We start from the raw sequence: 18,984 nt of genomic DNA, 5'->3' as shown, positions 1-18,984 counted from the left end.
ATATATATTGTGCCCGGCGCCAAGGGTTGTTTCCTACTCCACTGCGCATTGCATAATTGGCTTTACAAAAAATGGTATCAACCATACCGAAACAATATCAAGTACCACTAGTTCATTGCAAAGCTATTTTACCCTTGCAGACCCCCTCCCGATATGCCTACAGCATCACTGGTCACGCATGTAAACGACCTGCATGGGAAAATCTGCGACCGAGTAGCGACATACCAACAAGACGTCGTGACTCTTCCCCCATGGTCCTCATCTGGGGGTCCCCACTTTCGAGATCAAGAGTTCTTGACCCTACAGCCACTGTTCAAGGCAGTAACAATCATTCTTTTGGAAGACAACTTCAACATTCGTGTATCAGATTTGGGAAAGTTGCCAGTACTCATCACCCTCACAGGTGAAGACAGTGTGCTAAGCCAAGAGCTCAACTTCAAATCCATCAGTAATCATGTTACAAAATCATATCTGATACAGCAGTCCAGGTGCCTCTGCATATAGCCATTGACTTTATCGCCGCCCAGAATCAACTGGAAATTGCTGTCTCTGGCCCCCAGCCTGACCCTCTCAAGCCAACGCTGGGATTCCGAAACGGACTATCTGTACATCCTGAAGGCTTGCCTTTTATTGTGAGCTCACTTGGCGGGGGAGAAGAACCAATTGAGGGGCCAAGCTCAACTTGGGTTGATACCACGATTCATACTGGGTGGCCCAGAGTCAACGCCGTTGATGATAAGAGGGTCTATCAGTTTGAAGAGAAACGCGAGCGATGGAAAATGCTTCGGGAAGTCGCTGGTGTCAGCTTTCGTTGTGTCAGGATTTGCCGCCGAAAAAGCATATAATTGGGAGGCATATGGCGAATGCACTAGAGAAGGCGAGTATAGACATGTAAAAGAGATTGAATGCTGTAGATAGCATATAAAGGCCATGTTCCCTCGAGCTAAATATACGTTTCCTGCTTCGGTGCGTGCTCTGTTCTAACTAAAAACAGCGATTCCATGTTAAGAGTTATGGCTGTAGTAGCTTTCTCAAAACGCGATCGATTACCTCCGCAGCCCCAAGCACTTTCTCCTCTTCAAGTTTCCGTCCGATTATTTGCAGTCCGACTGGGAGGTTCATCGCAGCCATCTCGTCTTTCTCCTCGTTCCAGAGCCCTTGGTTCCATTCATCCTCAGGTCCTCTAGCAGGGTACGAGAATGGTAGGTCGACATCCCCCGATCGTATCGTTCCGCCAGGTATCACCATCGCGGTATAGTCAAGAACATTCCAGACCTTTGTGTACCCAACCCAACCGCATCCGCCGTGTCTGACAGCGGTGTGCGGCATGACGGGCATGAGAATCACGTCAACCTTCCTACCAGTGGCAGACTGGATCGAGTTCCACTTCTCCAGGTACCCTTGCTGAAGATCCCACTTCTTCTTGTTGAGCTTCCAATATTCGTACACAGAAATTGCTTCGCCTTTATTGACAAGCCGCTTGACATGAGGGATGAACGGTTCTCCAGCCCTTGATATATCTTGGCGGATATCTTCACCACCATCAGCGGTATAAAACATATCCTGCCGCAAGATCAGTCAACTAGATCACGAGTTGGACACCGGGAGTATCACCATAGTTCTAATACACTGCTCGTGGAGTTCGGTGTTCCACTCCACAATCTCATGTCCCTCTAGTCTCAAAGCCTCAACTGCATCTTGCAAGACTCGAGTTATCGGTGGATGCGGACGAACAACTCCGTCATCCATCAGAACACCGATAGTAAGTGGGCGGCTGTGCATTTCTTCGTATAGATGGCCTCGCCATGGAAGTGAAGCACAGCGTGCATCATACTCCCACGGTTTTGACTCGATGAGGCTGTGCATGGCATGCTTGATCATACCCAGGTCCCGTGCCATCGGACCAACTGAAGATGGGACATGTTCCTGTCCCTCGGTGGAAACAGGGACGCCTTGGTAAGGTAGTCTCGAGCTCTGTTATTCAATCAGAGGGATATTCGTGAATTCAATATCGAGAAAAACTCACACTCGGCTTCAATCCATAGATGCCCATCATATGGCTTGGAATGCGAATGCTTCCACCAATATCCGTGCCCCATCCAAGCATAGAGGCGCCGCAATAGATCAAAACAGCCTCACCGCCAGTAGAGCCACCTGGCGTGTAATTTTTATTCATGGGATTGGTGGTTAAGCCCCAGAGGGGGTTCTCCGTCTCACACCACTAAATTGCAGTAAGCCACGGCATTCAGCCTGGATGTTGATCAGTTCCTTACCATGATACTTTGAGGCAAGTTTGACTTTGCCAGAACGATAGCTCCCAGTGACTTTAGCATCTTGACCAGTACGGCGTCCTTGGTAGCTGGAATGAAGGACCGTCCGACATAGCCTAGAGTGCTATCATAGCCTTTGATGTTAAATTGGTCCTTGAGAGTAACGACTGCTCCATGCAGAGGCCCCATTGGCTGTTCGTTGTTGATCATGTAAGCATCAAGCTCTTCAGCTTGTCGCAAGGCATCTTCGAAAGCAACTTCCGTTAAACTAGAGTCCCTTTAGGTTTTGGTGTCCAAATTGATTGGGTTCGCAGTGCGCATCTTACCAGTTGGTCTATACTCAATTGATCGAGGTCAGAAGATCGGTGTCTCTCAATTTGACACTCAGAACGACACACCTGTTGATGAACTTGGATCGCCCTATACAGAGATAATTAATTAATGGCACAGTACTTATACCAATTTCAATCACGTACCGTCCAATCAAACCTTGCACAACGATCTTGCATGTCAGCTGCCCGTCGGATATAAGGCTTAAAGTTTGGGTTGTATCGGCAAGTTGGTTGATATCGATGTGTTGTAAGTCTTTGTTACTCTCAAGCTCCAAGAAAGCCTTGGATAAAATGTCACGCTGTTGTTGTTTCTTGCGCTCAACCGTTGACTGCCAAGGCTGAGGCTCAGGGTCAATTGAACCAGGAGCCATTGTACTAATTTGCCAGAGAAGCCTGCAACAAGCTACCAAAATCCTGTTGTCGCTATAATAACACGAGTCGTTCTGTACCCAGAAGAGAGAGGGGGGTCGTGATCGGCAGCACGACCCCATCCTTGGATATACTTTGCCAACCCCGCGTCTATGCCGATATAACAGGGTGCTTAGTCGAGCCATAAGCCGAATCGCCGAGATAACGATGACCAAAGGCGGTCGAGATTCGGGAGTGGGGGTGGGCTGGGCGCTAGCTTACTCATGATAGAGCCCGATTCATCGAATGATGGTGTTGCTACATTGCCCTCAACGGATGAGACGACATTTGGCGGAAGACGCCGCAAGAAGTCTCTAGTTGTCTATTGTTAAGAACCAACTTGATTGATATATCTGAGAGGTGAATGTGTTGATGAGATCAATTACACTGTCAAACACCATCATCACTCAGCACAGTTCCCATCGACATTACACTACTAACACTTGCCCCACATGACCATTCCGACAAGCACAAATGGTTACGGCAACGGATATCACGATGGCGATGTCCATGATGTCTGCGTTGTTGGAGCTGGCCCCTCGGGTCTCATGTTGAGGTGAGCTTCGTAATTCCTGTTTGTCCCTATTCATGCTGATAGTTTCTCCAGTGTTGTATTGGCAAAACTTGGTCTCTCAGTCAAGGTCATCGATGAGAGGCCTGATCAGACAACCGTAGGCCGCGCTGATGGTATCCAGCCAAAGACCATTGAGACGTTACAGATGCTGCGAATTGGCGATGATCTTGTACAAACAGGAGTCAAGGTTCATGACATCTGCATGTGGCGGGGTTCGACAACCGAAGGACTTCGCCGTACAGGACGTGAAGTCCACTATCCATCCTCAGTGGTAGATGTGCTCCACCCCTACATCCTTTTGTGTCATCAAGGCATGATGGAAGGCGCGTTTATCAATGACTTACGGAAAAGTGGTGTCGGGGTCACTCGAAATCACATTTTCCGAGGAGTAACAAGCTCTCCGGACCATCTCGAGATCGAATGCGACAAAGATGGTGAAACACGTACAGCTATTTCGGCAAGTTACCTGGTTGGCTGTGATGGTGCTCGCTCGGCAGTGCGGAACGCTATTCCTGGTGCCGGCTCTCAAGGAACTCCTCACAATTCTGTTTGGGGAGTTTTGGACGGAGAGTTGGACACCGACTTCCCTGACATCTGGAGCAAGACCGTCATATTCTCTGAGGAACACGGATCCGTCCTTCTTATTCCACGTGAGCGGAACATGACCCGACTTTACATCGAGATGAAGAGTTCAGTCACTTCGAAAGGCCTCGGCCAGGAGTTCGTCATGGAGCAAGCACGTCTCATCATGGCTCCATATACTGTCAACTGGACATCAGTGGAGTGGTTTGGCAACTACCAAGTATCCCAACGCTTCGCAACACGGTTCCTGGACCCGACTCAGCGGATATTCATAGCTGGAGACGCCAGTCACACACACAGTCCAAAAGCCGCACAGGGAATGAATACCAGTGTCCATGACTCTTGGAACTTGGGCTGGAAGCTCAACCTTGCTGCTCGTGGTTTCGCCAAGGATGGTATCCTTCTACAATCTTACGAGCAGGAACGGAAGAAGATCGCGGAGGATCTTATCAACTTTGACTTTGAACACGCTAATGAGATTGCTGGAGGTGACTCCAAGAGACTCGCTGAGAATTTTCGCAAGAACACTCGCTTCATCTCGGGAGTGGGGGTTGAGTACGGTCCCAATGAGCTGAATAATCCGCTTGATACCGCGCCGTGTGGCGATGCCAAACCTGGGTGCAATCTCCCGCAAGCCAAGGTTACACGCTACATAGACGCTTGTCCAGTTGATGTCCAGCTCGATGTCCCAGTTCTTGGCCAGTTCCGAGTCTATGTAGTTGCCCCGAATCTCACAGGTCGTCAAGAGAGTGGCTTCATCAAAGCCTTTGATGAGTCTATCTCAACATCAAACTCATTCGTGTTCCAGCTTGGCAAGTCAGCCCAGGCTTCTTACCAGCAGAAGCCTCGCGCTAGTCGTGCCGATGATGTTTACGTGCGGCCAGAACGGTACACAGCAGTCAACCAGTTAATCACCTTTGCGCTTCTCAGTAAGTAACATCTTCTGCATCGCCACTGTATCACAGCAACTAACTCGCTGAATCTTTTAAGCCTCCACGGACAAGAATGAGTTTGAGCTCTCAGATTTACCTCCCACGTTTTCTAAGAGTAGGTGGACGGTGTATTTGGATGACGCGACGCATTTAGATACCAAGCAAACTTCGTGTACAGAGAAGTGGCTTGGCTCTGTCGATGGTGGAGAGGTTTCAATCCTCGTAATTAGGCCAGATGGGTATGTCGGTGCCATTCGGCGTATCAAGAATGCTAGTGCCGAGGAGGGTGCGACGGCGGCGGGCTGGCTTGATTCGTACTTTGGGGGCTTTCTGCAGATCCCCTCTGTCTGAACTCTCGTTTTAATGAAACCCCCTTGATGAAATACTGTATCAATTATCCTTAGGTGTCAAGCAAGGTTGATGAGACATCACGCGCTATAAACTCTTTGTTCAAGTTTAGCTAATGTGCAACAATTATCCGCTCAGATTGAAATGTGATTTCTCAAATTCTACCTGTTAGTCGTGTCGCTTTGGAGTGCCAAATATCCAATTGTCCACTCATATGCGCTGGTGTTGTATGAAGGGGATTAGTCAAACTCCCCACCCCTCCGACGCCGTCGCCTCGCCTCGTCTCGTCTCGTCCTGGCCCAGACTTGAGTACTAGATCACTCATTATTGGTCCCTGAAGTCCTCTATAGTATCAATGTGTCCGAGATTCACGAATTGACCAAATCATGTCCATACATAGCCAGGTCGAGACCAGCGATAGCGGGCACCAATTATCTGATGTGATTAACCCCATTTATCCCAAATCTCATGGTTTAAACTTCAAACAACAGGTATAATCCGGGGAAAGTGGGGGTTTAGCTGTCAGCAAGGCGAGTTCGAACCGATAAGATAGGTAGATAGCGTAGTATACGCGTTGCCTTGGCGTGATCCTGTTGCTGGTCTAGCGGATGCTAAGGTTACGTCTAGGTTCAGGGTGTGCATTGACTCGTAGCAACGATTAGTTATCTTGTCTGTCTATATCTCTCTCACGCCACAAAAGGGGAGAACTCGAACCTGTTCCTTGTCTCATGTGTGATAAATACAGGAGTCGACACCAGTTGATGTCCCCAGTCCTCAACCTCTCATCTTCAACGTGCTCACTTCTTTCCATAAAGGATCATCATGGCTTCAAACAACGCAGAAGATATCGCCGAGAAGGCCACTGGAGCCAAGCTTCAACACACTCCAAGTGCGACTTCCTACCGTCTCGGCGATCACAAACCTGTTGAGGACAGTGCTGTTCGCGACTTTTACGGGAGTGCTGTTAATGAGTCGTATCGGCTAAAGTCCGAGCTTGTTGCTCGCCATCTCTCAGAGATTGGTACTGGAAAGTGAGTGTTTGACAGCCCATATGAGTAGTAATGTCTGTGCTAACAGTGACCTCTTGCTAGGTTCCAATGGATCCTCTTCGTCGTCAACGGTTGCGGTTGGATGGTCGATAACTTCTGGTCCCAAGGCATCACCGCCGTCCGTCCCCCGATCATGAACGAATTCGACGACATAACTAGAATCAGCTTCAGTTCGGTGGCTTACTACGTCGGACTGATTGTCGGAGCCTTCTTTTGGGGTACTGCAGCTGACGTTATTGGCCGCAAGCCTGCTTTCAACTCTACAATCTTCATCGGAGCAATCTTTGCTTGTGCAGTTGCTGGATCTCAGGACTTCATCACATTTTGCTCTCTGTGGGCCGTGATTGGTACTGCAGCTGGAGGCAACGTCCCAGTTGACAGTATCGTGTTCCTTGAGTTTGTTCCCCAGAGTCATCAGTGGTTGCTTGTCACACTGTCTGCGTGGTGGAATCTTGGCCAGCTTATCGTGTCCCTTCTTTCATGGGTGTTCCTCGCCAACTTTGCTTGCAGCAGCCCTGAGGGTTGCCGTAGACAGGATAATATGGGATGGTAAGTAGTTCACCGTCCAGACTTCTGATGCACCGGACTAACAGGATGGCCTCTACAGGCGATATGTCATGATCACTCTCGGTGGCATTGCACTTATCCTTGCCTTGGTCCGACTCTTCGTCTTCAAAATCCCCGAGTCACCCAAGTATCTCCTCTCCAAGGGACGCGACGCAGAGGCTGTCGAATCGGTCAACTACATCGCTCGGTATAACGGCAAGCCTGAGACCCTGACACTCGAGATGATGCAAGATATTGACCGCCAAATCTACTCGTCTGCGGTTGTCTCATCTACCGGTGAGCCTGTCCACGCCATTCCGGATCCGACCGAGAAGAAGCTCTCTATGAAGGACATCCTCAGGGAGAACTTCAAGGACTTCAACATGAGCAGTTATCGCTCGCTCTTCGCCGGCCGCAAGATGGCTCAGCACAGCGCAGTCACATTTCTGATTTGGCTTACTATTGGAATCGCCTATCCGCTGTACTTTGCCTTTATTACTTCTTATCTTGAGTCAAAGAAGGACTACACGGCTAGCTCATCGTTCAACCATACATACATGATTTACTGCATCGTCTCCGCTGTTGGAGTCCTCGGCCCCATTACTGCAGGGTTCCTGGTCGAGACTCGGTTCGGCCGCAGGTGGATGATGGCCATTTCCGCCGTTCTTACAGGCGTCTTTCTCTTTGCATACACTGCTGTTGGCACTGAAGCCGCCGATATTGGATTTCAGTGTGCTACAGCTATTCTTGGAAACTTTGGTCAGTCTCCCTTTTGTTCATTTATCATCTCACACACTAACATGTCTTGCAGAGTACGCCGTCATGTTTGCATTTACTCCTGAGTCTTTTCCTGGACCGGTACGGGGTACTGGAACGGGTATTGCAGCTACGCTTCTCAGACTTGGTGGCCTTGTGGCATCTTTTATCTCAACTTATTCCGGGTTCTCAGTTGTTCCCATTTATGCAAGTGCAGCGCTGTGGATTGTGGTTGGCTTCTTCTGTATTGGTCTTCCTTACGAAACACATGGTCATGCATCTCTCTAGAGTTCAGGGAGTCAGGATAGGGTACATGGTCTTAAAATCACAGATTTTGTTTTGCTAGTAGTGGGAGATCGTCAACTGGTGTAATATATGTTTAAACTGTACTCCAGTGCAAAACTCCATACATCATTTTTAAAAATTCTTACTTTATACTTTTCGCACAAAATGACCATCAAACCATTTCGAACCTCAACTTTCTATATTCACCCTCTATCTAGACTAGTAAATTTGAACAATTATTAGAAATGTTTCCAACTCAGTAGGTATCACAGCAATGGTCAGTTGTTTCATCGAGTTGCAACAGGCTTTCTACTGTTGTGTATTCTTCCTTATACCTCCTGACCAAAACTGAAAATTCACAATTATTACCCGGGAGGGATGATGAGATTGGACCCTTATAAGTTATGAAAGCAGCCCATCGGATGTCTTGTTCGCTCCGCGTCGATGCTAATCCTTCTTAGTACTAGCTGTCTTAAACTTTCCGATCCTGGTCCGACCCACCCCCATTCTTGTTCTTCCCTGTCGTTCTGCGTCTTATCAGTGGCCATCGAGAATCATTATTAACTCCTCGCATCTGCGAAACCCACTTTCATCGTTCAAGGGTGGGGGATGGGGTACCGAGAGTCCATGCTAGATTGCAACCGAAAACAACAAAATGAACAAGGACAAAGTACAGCGGCTACTAAAGCTTCACCATCCATAGCTACTTGATCTGCCAATTCCAAGCACAATCAGGCAACTTTCCAACAGCTTGAAGTTTCCCGAAAGCTTGTGACGCTCCCTCCCCCGATCTTTACCCGCAACCCCTACGAAGATGCCTATTGCAGTTACACCACCAGCGGCACATGCCGCGCTGAAGGACACTGTTTTGTTCTCCCCTTTGAAGCTTGGCAAGCTGAACTTGAAGCATCGAATTGTGCAGGTACGCAGTGAAAGCCAATTATTAATACGCAAAGAAGGCCCTAACCATATCCTGCCAGGCACCCAACACGCGCATGAGAAGCGAATTCGAGTCCCGCGGAGTTTATGTCCCTGGTCCTCGCATGGTCAAGTACTACAGCGATCGCTCCAGTGACGGCGGTCTTCAGATTACTGAGGCGACCGACATTGCCCTGAACGCTAGTGCTTACCCTGGTGTCCCTGGCGTCTTTACCGACACCCAATTACAGGGATGGAAGAAGGTAACAGACGCTGTCCATGCTAAGGGCGGCTTTATCTTTACTCAGCTATGGCACACTGGACGGGCGTCCTGTAGTGCGCAGCGAGGTGGTGAGAGGGCTGTGTCTTCCGGGGACCAGCCCATGCCGGGTACATACCTGGATGGCACTGATACCAAGGATGACCCTCCTCGAGCTCTGACAGTGGACGAAATCCACAGCATTACTGCTGAATGGGCAGCTGCCGCCAAGCGCGCTGTTGAAGTCGCTGGGTTCGATGGTATTGAGATTCATGGCATGTACACACACAAAATCTCCACTTGTGCCTATTGCTAACTATTGGGATCAGGTGCCAATGGTTATCTCCTCGAGCAGTTTCTTCATGATAACATCAATAACCGAACTGACGAGTATGGCGGCTCCGTTGAAAACAGATGCAGATTCTTGCTTGAGGTTCTCACTGCATGTTGTGATGCTATTGGTGCCGACAAGGTCGGTCTTCGACTTTCGCCCTACAACTACTTCCAGGGCACGAAGGACAGTGATCCCAACGGTCATTGGTCATACCTCTGCGGCCAGATCGCCAGTCTGCCAGACAACCACAAGCCTGTTTACGTCCACATGTAAGCCACAATACTACCATTGAAACCACATCGAATTGACTGACGATCATTAGGATTGAGCCCCGTTTCGATGAGGTTCTCGATGAGCAACAGAAGCTCGCTGCACTTGCCACCGGTAATAGTAAAGATGGCACTGCTGTCGAAGTTGGAAAGCAGGCAAACTCGCTCAACATATTCCGCAACATTCTCCAGCCTTCTGGAATTCTATTCCTGGCCTGCGGAAACTTCAACCGAGACAATGCTCCCACCAAGATCAAGAGTCAAGAGGCTGACTTGGTCGCCATGGGCCGACACTTTATTGCCAATCCTGACTTGGCTGAGAGATTACAAAATGGATGGCCTCTTAACGCATATGACCGCAGCACATTCTACGGTGCCGATCCTCCGGAGAAGGGCTACAATGACTATCCTTTCTACAACCCCTCACAAGAGGTGAAGAGTGAAGCATAGAGTGGGAGTCGTGCGGGGGTGGAGGTCGGTTCTATAGACTAAATATTGGCGTGGGCAGCTTAGCTGCCACGGAATAAACAGTTATTCAAATGAAATTTAATTACAATAGTCAGAAGTAAAATGTCATTTGTTAAAAGCTGTCACCAAATATGAAGCCACTTGACTAATTACATCATTGCATTTGATTTATTTTACTCGTCGTTCAACTATCTCCAGATCCAATCTTATATTCCTCACCGTCAATAGGTAGTGCAGGCGTATCTAGACTGCGTGGTTAACTGCCGCCCATAAGGTTAGAATTAGTAACTGGAATCTTCTTGTCCCCCCCCGGGCCAAGAATGCCCGATCTTCCTATAGATGACTCTGCAAGGGCTTCAAGGAACTTAGAATGTCCTTGCTTCCATTACAGGAACGCTGAGAATTCTGAAGCCAATACGGCAGAAATTCTTAAACAGTGCTTAGACAATGCCATCCAACCTTTATAAATGTTTTATTGACTAACCAACAATACCTCAGCTAGACATACTGCATTGCTTATAGTTAGAGACTTGCTCTTAGTGAGCCGCCACTGGCTTCAGAGTCGAGCTGCGAGAACTTCTCATCAACATCCTTCCACATATCATACGTCAACAACCACCGTCCAACTCCATGATATCTCCAAGGAAATGGGTCCTCTCCGGTCTCCGACGACTGCGGGATAATTGGGTTCTCGCCACTGAGCCACTCCTCATCCCACTTTCCGTATTGTCTGAATCGTTCATCTCGCTGTCTCTGCTCTTCACCATCAGGAAGGTGATATATCCACTGGTTATATGTTCCTCTTTGCACAACCATCTCGGTACGTTCTCGACGGCATGACTCGTAGACAGCCAGCGCTTTCAGCTTTGAGGCTGGTGATTTGTCGCTGAGCTTGGCGAGACATAGTCCGAGCACGCCGCCATCTTCTAGAGCCATACCAGCACCACTGGCGAGATATGGTAGTGTCGCATGGACAGAGTCGCCAAGCATGGTCAGGGCTCCCGAAGGATGTGACCAAGTTGGATCGAGGCCAGGGCGAATGCATAATCTCCACTTGAGAACAGAGTCGCAAAGGCTCAGCATCTTCCCGATTCGAGGATCCCAATCGGCGAAATGGGCCCTCATCTCTTCGATGTTGCCCTTCAAAGTGTTTCCACTGTCGAGTGGGATATCATCTGGTACCAAGAGAACCATATTGAAGAGCTCCCCTCCTTTCAAAACATAGTTGACAGCGTGTTTATCAGGACCGACCCAGTAGTTGACTTGGGGGTCTTCCACGAATGGCCTCAGGTCTGGGTCTTTTCTCATCTCGTCTGTCGACAGTAGCAGCCGGTATGCCAAGTCACCCGTCAATTGTGGAGGATCGGATCGGCCGAGGAACTGCTCCCTGAGTGAAGAGGCGATGCCATCTGCGCCGACTACTAAGTCAGACTTCATGGTTTGACCTCCTTCTAGAAACACAGTTGCATGGCTGTTGTCTTCTGCAATCTCGTAGGACAAGACTTTAGATCCGCAAAGAATCTTGGCACCAAGCTCTTGAGCTCTGTCCAAAAGTGCTTTGTGCAGAGTCGCGCGATGAAAATCGAGGAAAGGGTAGCCTCCCGAGGCAGCCGCATAGCCATGGTAGTCCATTTCGGAGAGATAGTTTCCTTTCCATCCGATGAAGTTGCATTTTCTTGGCTTGGTGGCATTTTTAATCAACTCCTTCTCGAGGCCCCAGGAGAAGAGAACTCGAGCAGCGTTGGGAAGAACTTGGATACCGGCACCGACTTCGCCGATTGCTGGTGCAGACTCCAAAACCGTGACATCATGGCCGGCGAGACGGACGGCGATTGCAGCACCGAGACCACCGAGACCGGCTCCTACAATGACTACCTAAATACAAATTAATCTCAAAATAAATGCTCCAGATGTAGAGTCTTGAACTTACATGAAGCCTGCTTGAATCACTTCTCTCCATCACTTCCTGTATCTTGTAGGACATCTTGTCTCTAGGCTGCTGAAACGTGATTGGGAATAGGCAGAAAAAACGGTATCGAGCAGAAGGTCTTTACATTCGTATTAAAAGTCTATGCGATGCAGTCTAGGTCTTGTGGCAAAGCAGACACAAGTAGTGGTGCGATTACTCGTTTGTCCGATTTACAAGACCGATGCCGATATGCTCGTGCATTTACATTCTGGGTCTAGATAGCCATCGCTAGTGCAAACACGGATCTTGAACCCGAGTTCTTTTACCCACTCACCCATGCCCGTTAGTATCCTCCCACTTATCAAGATAATGTGCGGGGAAGTTGATAAGGGTGGGGTTTTGGTAGCACTGTGGCGGAGTCCAGCCAAGCCTATCACTTATCAGAGTTACACTACTAATCAGACAGAGTTCAACGGCATTCGGCAATTCCTCCCACTCTAGAACCCCAACGTTTCCTCACTCTATCTCTTGTTCATCTTTAACATTTCCCACCTCATCCCACTCTACAGCCATGTACGGAGCCGACGACGAGCTGTCCCTAGCGGTCGATGCGTTTCTTACAGAAGCCATGGGTCGTAAACAGACACAATCGCAGGGTCAACCAGGGACCCCTCGAAGAGGTTCTGTAGCCTCACAACCAGCTCCTCAGAGTGACAAGTCGTTTGAGTGTACCCATCCGGGCTGCAGCAAGAAGTTCACGCGCTCAGAACACTTGCAACGACATGCTCTCAATCACTTACCGGGCGGCTCTTCATGTGACATATGCCGTGCACACTTCAAACGGCCTGACTTGCTGAGTGAGTGACCATGTTTTGTATAGCCGAGTCAATCAACGTTTGTTCTTACGTATCCAAAGGGCGACATATGGAGAGACATCGTCAAAAGGATCTTGAAGCCGGAGGAACCGGCTTTGGCGTTCTCGATACACGAAAGAGATCCTGGGAAGCACCCGACGGTACGGTCGTTGAAAAGCGACCGTGTCGGGATAGCAAGACGAAAGCTAAAACTGCCAAGGGTTCGGGACAGAACCCTCGAGAAACACAACAAGTCCCATCCCCAGAATCCGACCAAGCAGACAACACAAGGAATCAATCCCCTGGGCTGATCAGTTGGGGCCATAACGAAGGCCAGTCAGTGCATGGAGTCGATCTTCATTCCTCATCCGACTTGCATATCGAAGACTCCATCTTTGTTCACACCGCTGGCGAACTGGTTGCAGACGACAATTTGGCCAACTTTACCACTTCAACCGACCCATTTGATCACGGCGAAGGCATAGGCGAGTTCTCATTCGATCAGCTTGACCCTCTACTCCTCAACGAGTCATTCGTGGACAACGCGGCGCTTGACTACACGCAAAACTTCCAGCCAGATACAGCCAGCTCGTTTAACATGCCCTATACGACTGCGTTGGACTACAGCTGGCTATTTAACATGAACTTGAACCCAACACCAACACCCCTCACAAAATCCAACGAGCAGTATATACCGTCCGCCCAAATGTCGGAGCCCGTCCAGATATTATCACCAGACTCTATGAACAGCACGCGCCGTTGGTCAGAGTCGGTACAGTCTCACAACAGCGATACGAGGCAAGATGCCCCTGATCCACGAACCGCAACCTTGAACCATATCAAGACAACTCCAGAGAGCTTTGCCAGCTCGAGAAACGAGTCTACAACGCCAATACAGCAGAAAGGCGCCAAAACATTGAAGCCTCACGCTACCCAGGATCAGCAGTATGTCGAGGAACCGCAATTCAACAGGCCATTCTCGATGCTTGACAAAGGTCAATCGATACCAAAGATTGACGAAACCGTGCGCAAACGAATCCTCCAAGTAGTGGAGAGTGCTAACCCGTCTCTACCTGATCCTCGTCACTCCGTGTGGGATGAGCCATTACTGTCCCGAGACTCCTTACAAACATACCTAGAATTGTTCTTCGTAAAGTTCAACACTGCCTACCCACTCATGCACCTTGCAACCTTCGATGTAAACAGAATGGAGTCGTTGCTTCTCCTCTCCGTCCTCCTGCTTGGTGCAACCTACTCTTCTAAAGATGCTCATCAGCTGGCTGTGTGCATCCATGACGTTATACGGCCTAGCATCTTTTCCCATGCTAGCTTTTCGGCTCGCGCAGAACTTTGGACTCTGCAGACTATCCTTCTGGTGGAATGCTTCGGAAAGTCTCGAGCTGGGCAGAAGCAGCACGATATGAGCCATCTCTTCCATGGGCTTCTTATAAATCTCATTCGCAGATCCGACTGCCAGTCGGTCCGCCCTCAAGGGCCACCTACTGACTGCATCGAGACAAATGAGGGCTTATTGCGAGAGGCTTGGAGACGATGGGCCATTGCAGAACAAAAGAAACGGTATGTCACTCAACGAAGAACCTTGGTGAGAACATTTAGCTGACACATAACCACAGTCTTGCACTTCTGTGCTTTATGTGGGATACACAGCATGCAGTTCTCTTTTGTCAGAGTCTATGTATGTCAGCATTTGAGCTTCGTCTTGAATTGCCATGCAGCCAAAGAATATGGGAAGCTCCAGACCCGACATCCTGGGCTATGGCATGGACTTCATCATCCAGCACTTCCCAGCAGAGCTTTTACCTTCCCAGTCTCAAATCATATCTTGGGCCATCGGTGCCACGACCAAAAGCATTGACGGGGCTGTCTCACGTACTTATGCTGCATGGTCTGATGTCCATCGCTTGGGATATGCAACGCCGTGACCAGACAGCGCTCGGCGTAGTAGATGGTGATGGAACCGGATCTAACTGGCGGAAGCTCATAGGGAACGCTTACGACGCTTGGAAGGAAGATTTTGACGCTTACATAACCTCAATTATTTCCCGACTCCAGAATACACCCGAGGACCAGGCTAGAAGGAGCGAGTACGTGGCGTTTGCCACTGCATACAATGCTCTGTTTCATTCAGCACAAGCACTTCTTCATATGGAGTTCCTCGACATACAGATCTATGCCGGTGCTCGCCATATCTTGGGTCGGCCAGTTCAGCAGAAGGACTACCGTCGATCCGCAAAGGCGATTAAACAGTGGGCTTCAGTCACAGAGCGACCAAGTAAGGATCAAACCTCAAACGCCGAACACAACAAAAGAAGCCGTAAGAGGCCAGCATCTGTGGCTGCATGGCACGCGTCCCGCCTGCTTCACGAAAACACAAAGGTGCTCACTCGTTCAGACGCCATGCAGCTCTTTCACGTCCCCTGGTGTCTGTATCTTGCAACCCTTGCATGCTGGGCATTCTGCCACGGCCAGCCCAATAGAGGAGGTACGCTTGACATGGACGATGATGCTGATGATAGTGATGACGAGAGCGATGAGATCATCTGGAACCCTCGAGGAGAAATGCACAACCTCGTGTCAAGAATGGCTCAGAATGGGCCTGAGGATATGGATGTGACATCAGGTCAACAACGACAGATTGTCGGGCTTGTCTGGACTATGGCTGAGACACTGAGTAAGGTTCGGTGGGGGATCTTACATGCTGGTGTTGTTGTGTTACGGGGGCTGATACCTCAAAGGCTTATTAATCAGTATGATGAGCCTCATAATGATGCCTTTTAAATTAGATACACTGATTATATAAACCACTCCAGCATCCAGTTCCCTCAATCTTAGACCAGTCAATCTTAAGCCAACGATTCTCACAAGGTCAATAGTAGTGGCCTCCTAGGCCAGAAAGCTGTCAAGTACAGCATCTTTCTTATCGTAGAGGCCCTTCTTCCAGGTCTGGACCTTAATGAAGTGAGGAGATAAGGTCACACTCCCCGCGAGAGCCTTCGCGGCTCATAAGATCATCCTCGCACCGTTTCTTATTTGAGCCGATGTTTTTTACAGTCCCAGTAGGGCTAGAGCCGGACCTTTGCTGTTTATAAAGACAGCGAGAAAGTGAACTACCTCTCTCGGGTTCCATTGTGTCTGTGAGTTGTTGGTGTCTGTGAGTTGTTGGTGTCTGTGAGTTGTTGGTGTCTGTGAGTTGTTGGTGTCTGTGAGTTGTTGGTGTCTGTGAGTTGTTGGTGTTTGTGAGTTGTTGGTGTTTGTGAGTTGTTGGTGTTTGTGAGTTGGTGGGTTCTTGAGGTTGAGCTGAGTTATGCTCTTGGGTTTTAAATTCAGTTTTTGACTGGGCGACGGGAATTCAAACTTGCTTCAGCAGATCAACTCAGTCTTTTTATTATTTAAACAGAGCTCTAAGACCTAAGGATCTAATTAAATTAGACAAGCATATTACAGATACTAGGAAATGTTTAGTAACTGATTGGCTACTTATTGTTAACTAAGCCTACTATTGCAATGTAAGGGTGCTGATGCTGCTTAACTATATTAAGTCCTATATTATAATTAGGTCATCTGCCTGTAAGTAGCCTATATTAAATTAATTATAAGTTCTCTTTATATTAATAATTACTTTTACCTTTTGAATGACGCGGGGAATTACATTAGCATTTTGGCCTTTATCCAAACAGGAGTTAATTCGAGTGCCTGAGAACGAGCTTTATGCCTAACTAGTTCGTCTTTGGGGCCAAGTACTAGCCGGGTTGACCCAGAGCCCGTTTCCAGCGCCTACACTGGAACTAGGCAACTCTGGCAACCTTAAGAAGAGGCGGGAAACCCCTATGAATGAACGGGCGACCGAAGCATCGTTAGACTATAATGCTCCTGGGATATGCCCTGAGTGTAGCCTTTCTTTCTGGCGTTTACCTGAGCATCGGAGGAAGGCGCATGGCTACCGAAGGAGAGATCATACGACTTTTAGAACTGCAAGAGTGCCTTGTGTGGTTGTAGGGCAGACCCATTCGAAAGGAAATCAAGGGCGATGCCAGTTGTGTAGAGACGCTAGAAAGAATGCGCCCTTGTGACATTGGCTAGGTAATTTCGTATAAAATAAAGTCAATCGCTTGCAGTACTCCCTATTCCTGTTCATGAGTGCACCTTGATGCCGGCCACGCCGAAAAATGTGGTCCGCATTTGAGTTATATATGCATTGACCATAAAGCGAATAAGCTCCGGGAGGCTATATAGAATGCTTCCCTCTCTAGATGAAGCTGGGATCGATTGATATGGCCCTGCCCGATGACCCTGCTCAGCGGGTGAGGCTGATCAAGCAAGTCTTGTCTTAATAAGTTCTTCCTCACTATTAGCCTCTATAGTACAAGATTCCTTAAGGGCAGGATCATCCCTAATATACCTACATTGCCTACTTTGAGATTTTGTGTTATGCGCCTTGATGTTGAAGAGAGGAATTGAAGAGAGGGATGGATTGAAGAGAGAGAGGGATTGAGGAGAGAGAGGGATTGAAGAGGGATTTTGGCTACGTGGCGGCGGGAGGACCCCACGTGTAATGCATCGTTTTTCAAAAGAGGTTTAAAGCGGAGGCAGAAGCAGATGACCAAGGTGGCTGACATTCCATTGGGCGAGCTGAGCCTCGTCCCTTTCATCCCGAAGCCGACGCCGTCAGTTAAACGGTCGGCTGAAACACGCAATAGATGGAGGGAGAGGCAAACATCAAGTCTACGCATTCAGCCCTGCTTTCTTAAGATAGTGGAAGAGAACTTTACATTGTACTACCAGCACCAGCTATTGACCTATAAGGTCAACAGAACTGTGGAGAAATGATTCCGAATAGTGAGAGGTGAAAGCAGCCGGAGCCAGAACCGGAGCTCTATTTATTGATGAAGGAGATCTTTCGCGAAGCTCGGACTTGAAGGCGTTGGCGGACAGCTAGCATGTATCATGGGCTTTAAGTCTCCAATGTTGACTACCGTTGACCTGTCTGCATGTCGTGCGCCAACTTATATATCTCCACCCCGTGGAAGATGATAGAGTGTGGTATAGCGCTGCCAAAACCTCAAAGGCTCAAGTCACAGTTTCGGATCGTTGGAATGTGGGAAGTGGCCTCAATTCAAGGGGGAGGCGGCCTCAATTCACCTACCCAGCAGCTTCCTTGTCAGCCGTGATCTAGCGAAGCCACTCCTCCTCGACCGCGAGCGCGTACTTGCAGGTGAATCGGCACATCTCGTTGACGTAGATCATCAAAGACTTCGCAATGTCACGAGCTGAATTCTAATGAAGCCTTAATCTATAAATCTCAGCTGATGAACGATAAGGAACTGAAACCCCATCCTATTCCTGACCTATTATCGACTTATCTGGGCATCTGCGTTGTTCTCTGGAGTACTGTCTTGACACGACCGGCATTGTCAAAAAATTTGAGCAACTTGTAGCCTGCAGAGCTCTCCTGGGTGTCTCATCCAGTCCCCGCAACAGATAATGGCAGATGTTGAAATCCTTGGCCAGTCACTATGGCAGGCCGCTGAGAAGGGAAACAAGGCCACCGTCAGGCTGCTGCTCGATGGGGGCGCCGATGCCGAGTCAAAGGATACCGTTGGCCAGACGCCGCTATTATGGGCTGCTAAATACGGGAATGAGGCCGTCGTTAAGTTACTGCTCGATAAGGACGCCAATGTCGAGTCAAAGGATACCTCTGGCCGGACGCCGCTATCATGGGCCGCTCAGAACAGGCACAAGGCTGTCGTTAAGCTGCTTGATAAGGCTGAGGAAGGCAGAAGTCCGGGATATTAGGCGGTGGGTACGGCTGGCTATAGGGGTGTCGCATCTACATCCCTATGGTCCGTCCCATTTTCAGTAAAAGAGGAAAT

General features: G+C 48.9%; 7 protein-coding genes across 7 annotated transcripts; 5 read left to right on the top strand and 2 right to left on the bottom strand.

The window, feature by feature from the left end:
- Positions 1-1,011: 1,011 nt before the first annotated feature.
- FTJAE_2227 (general amidase) lies at positions 1,012-2,973 on the bottom strand (the record flags this gene model as incomplete). The annotated part of the gene is made up of 7 exons (XM_037348400.1): positions 1,012-1,563; positions 1,615-1,974; positions 2,027-2,221; positions 2,274-2,538; positions 2,597-2,604; positions 2,669-2,690; positions 2,747-2,973. 7 exons carry the CDS (start codon positions 2,971-2,973, stop codon positions 1,012-1,014), a joined length of 1,629 nt encoding a protein of 542 aa, XP_037210480.1.
- A 489-nt stretch (positions 2,974-3,462) lies between these two features.
- Positions 3,463-5,449, top strand: FTJAE_2226 (phenol 2-monooxygenase; the record flags this gene model as incomplete). The annotated part of the gene is made up of 4 exons (XM_037348399.1): positions 3,463-3,566; positions 3,618-5,095; positions 5,157-5,213; positions 5,277-5,449. 4 exons carry the CDS (start codon positions 3,463-3,465, stop codon positions 5,447-5,449), a joined length of 1,812 nt encoding a protein of 603 aa, XP_037210479.1.
- An 819-nt stretch (positions 5,450-6,268) lies between these two features.
- FTJAE_2225 (major facilitator superfamily transporter) lies at positions 6,269-8,085 on the top strand (the record flags this gene model as incomplete). Its single annotated transcript, XM_037348398.1, has 4 exons — positions 6,269-6,477; positions 6,538-7,044; positions 7,103-7,800; positions 7,853-8,085. The coding sequence occupies 4 exons, from the start codon at positions 6,269-6,271 to the stop codon at positions 8,083-8,085; spliced, it is 1,647 nt and encodes a 548-aa protein (XP_037210478.1).
- An 811-nt stretch (positions 8,086-8,896) lies between these two features.
- Positions 8,897-10,312, top strand: FTJAE_2224 (OYE2-NADPH dehydrogenase (old yellow enzyme); the record flags this gene model as incomplete). Its single annotated transcript, XM_037348397.1, has 4 exons — positions 8,897-9,004; positions 9,063-9,519; positions 9,589-9,862; positions 9,916-10,312. 4 exons carry the CDS (start codon positions 8,897-8,899, stop codon positions 10,310-10,312), a joined length of 1,236 nt encoding a protein of 411 aa, XP_037210477.1.
- A 540-nt stretch (positions 10,313-10,852) lies between these two features.
- FTJAE_2223 (FAD binding domain protein) lies at positions 10,853-12,314 on the bottom strand (the record flags this gene model as incomplete). Its single annotated transcript, XM_037348396.1, has 2 exons — positions 10,853-12,205; positions 12,261-12,314. The coding sequence occupies 2 exons, from the start codon at positions 12,312-12,314 to the stop codon at positions 10,853-10,855; spliced, it is 1,407 nt and encodes a 468-aa protein (XP_037210476.1).
- A 496-nt stretch (positions 12,315-12,810) lies between these two features.
- Positions 12,811-15,892, top strand: FTJAE_2222 (C2H2 zinc finger; the record flags this gene model as incomplete). The annotated part of the gene is made up of 3 exons (XM_037348395.1): positions 12,811-13,096; positions 13,156-14,671; positions 14,728-15,892. 3 exons carry the CDS (start codon positions 12,811-12,813, stop codon positions 15,890-15,892), a joined length of 2,967 nt encoding a protein of 988 aa, XP_037210475.1.
- Positions 15,893-18,595: 2,703 nt separating this feature from the next.
- Positions 18,596-18,907, top strand: FTJAE_2221 (ankyrin repeat-containing protein; the record flags this gene model as incomplete). Its single annotated transcript, XM_037348394.1, has 1 exon — positions 18,596-18,907. One exon carries the CDS (start codon positions 18,596-18,598, stop codon positions 18,905-18,907), a length of 312 nt encoding a protein of 103 aa, XP_037210474.1.
- Positions 18,908-18,984: the final 77 nt, after the last annotated feature.

This window comes from Fusarium tjaetaba, assembly GCF_013396195.1.
Source record: "Fusarium tjaetaba strain NRRL 66243 chromosome Unknown NRRL66243_c0000041, whole genome shotgun sequence".
NCBI lineage: Eukaryota > Fungi > Ascomycota > Sordariomycetes > Hypocreales > Nectriaceae > Fusarium > Fusarium tjaetaba.
This window is presented reverse-complemented; position numbering and strand designations above follow the sequence as displayed.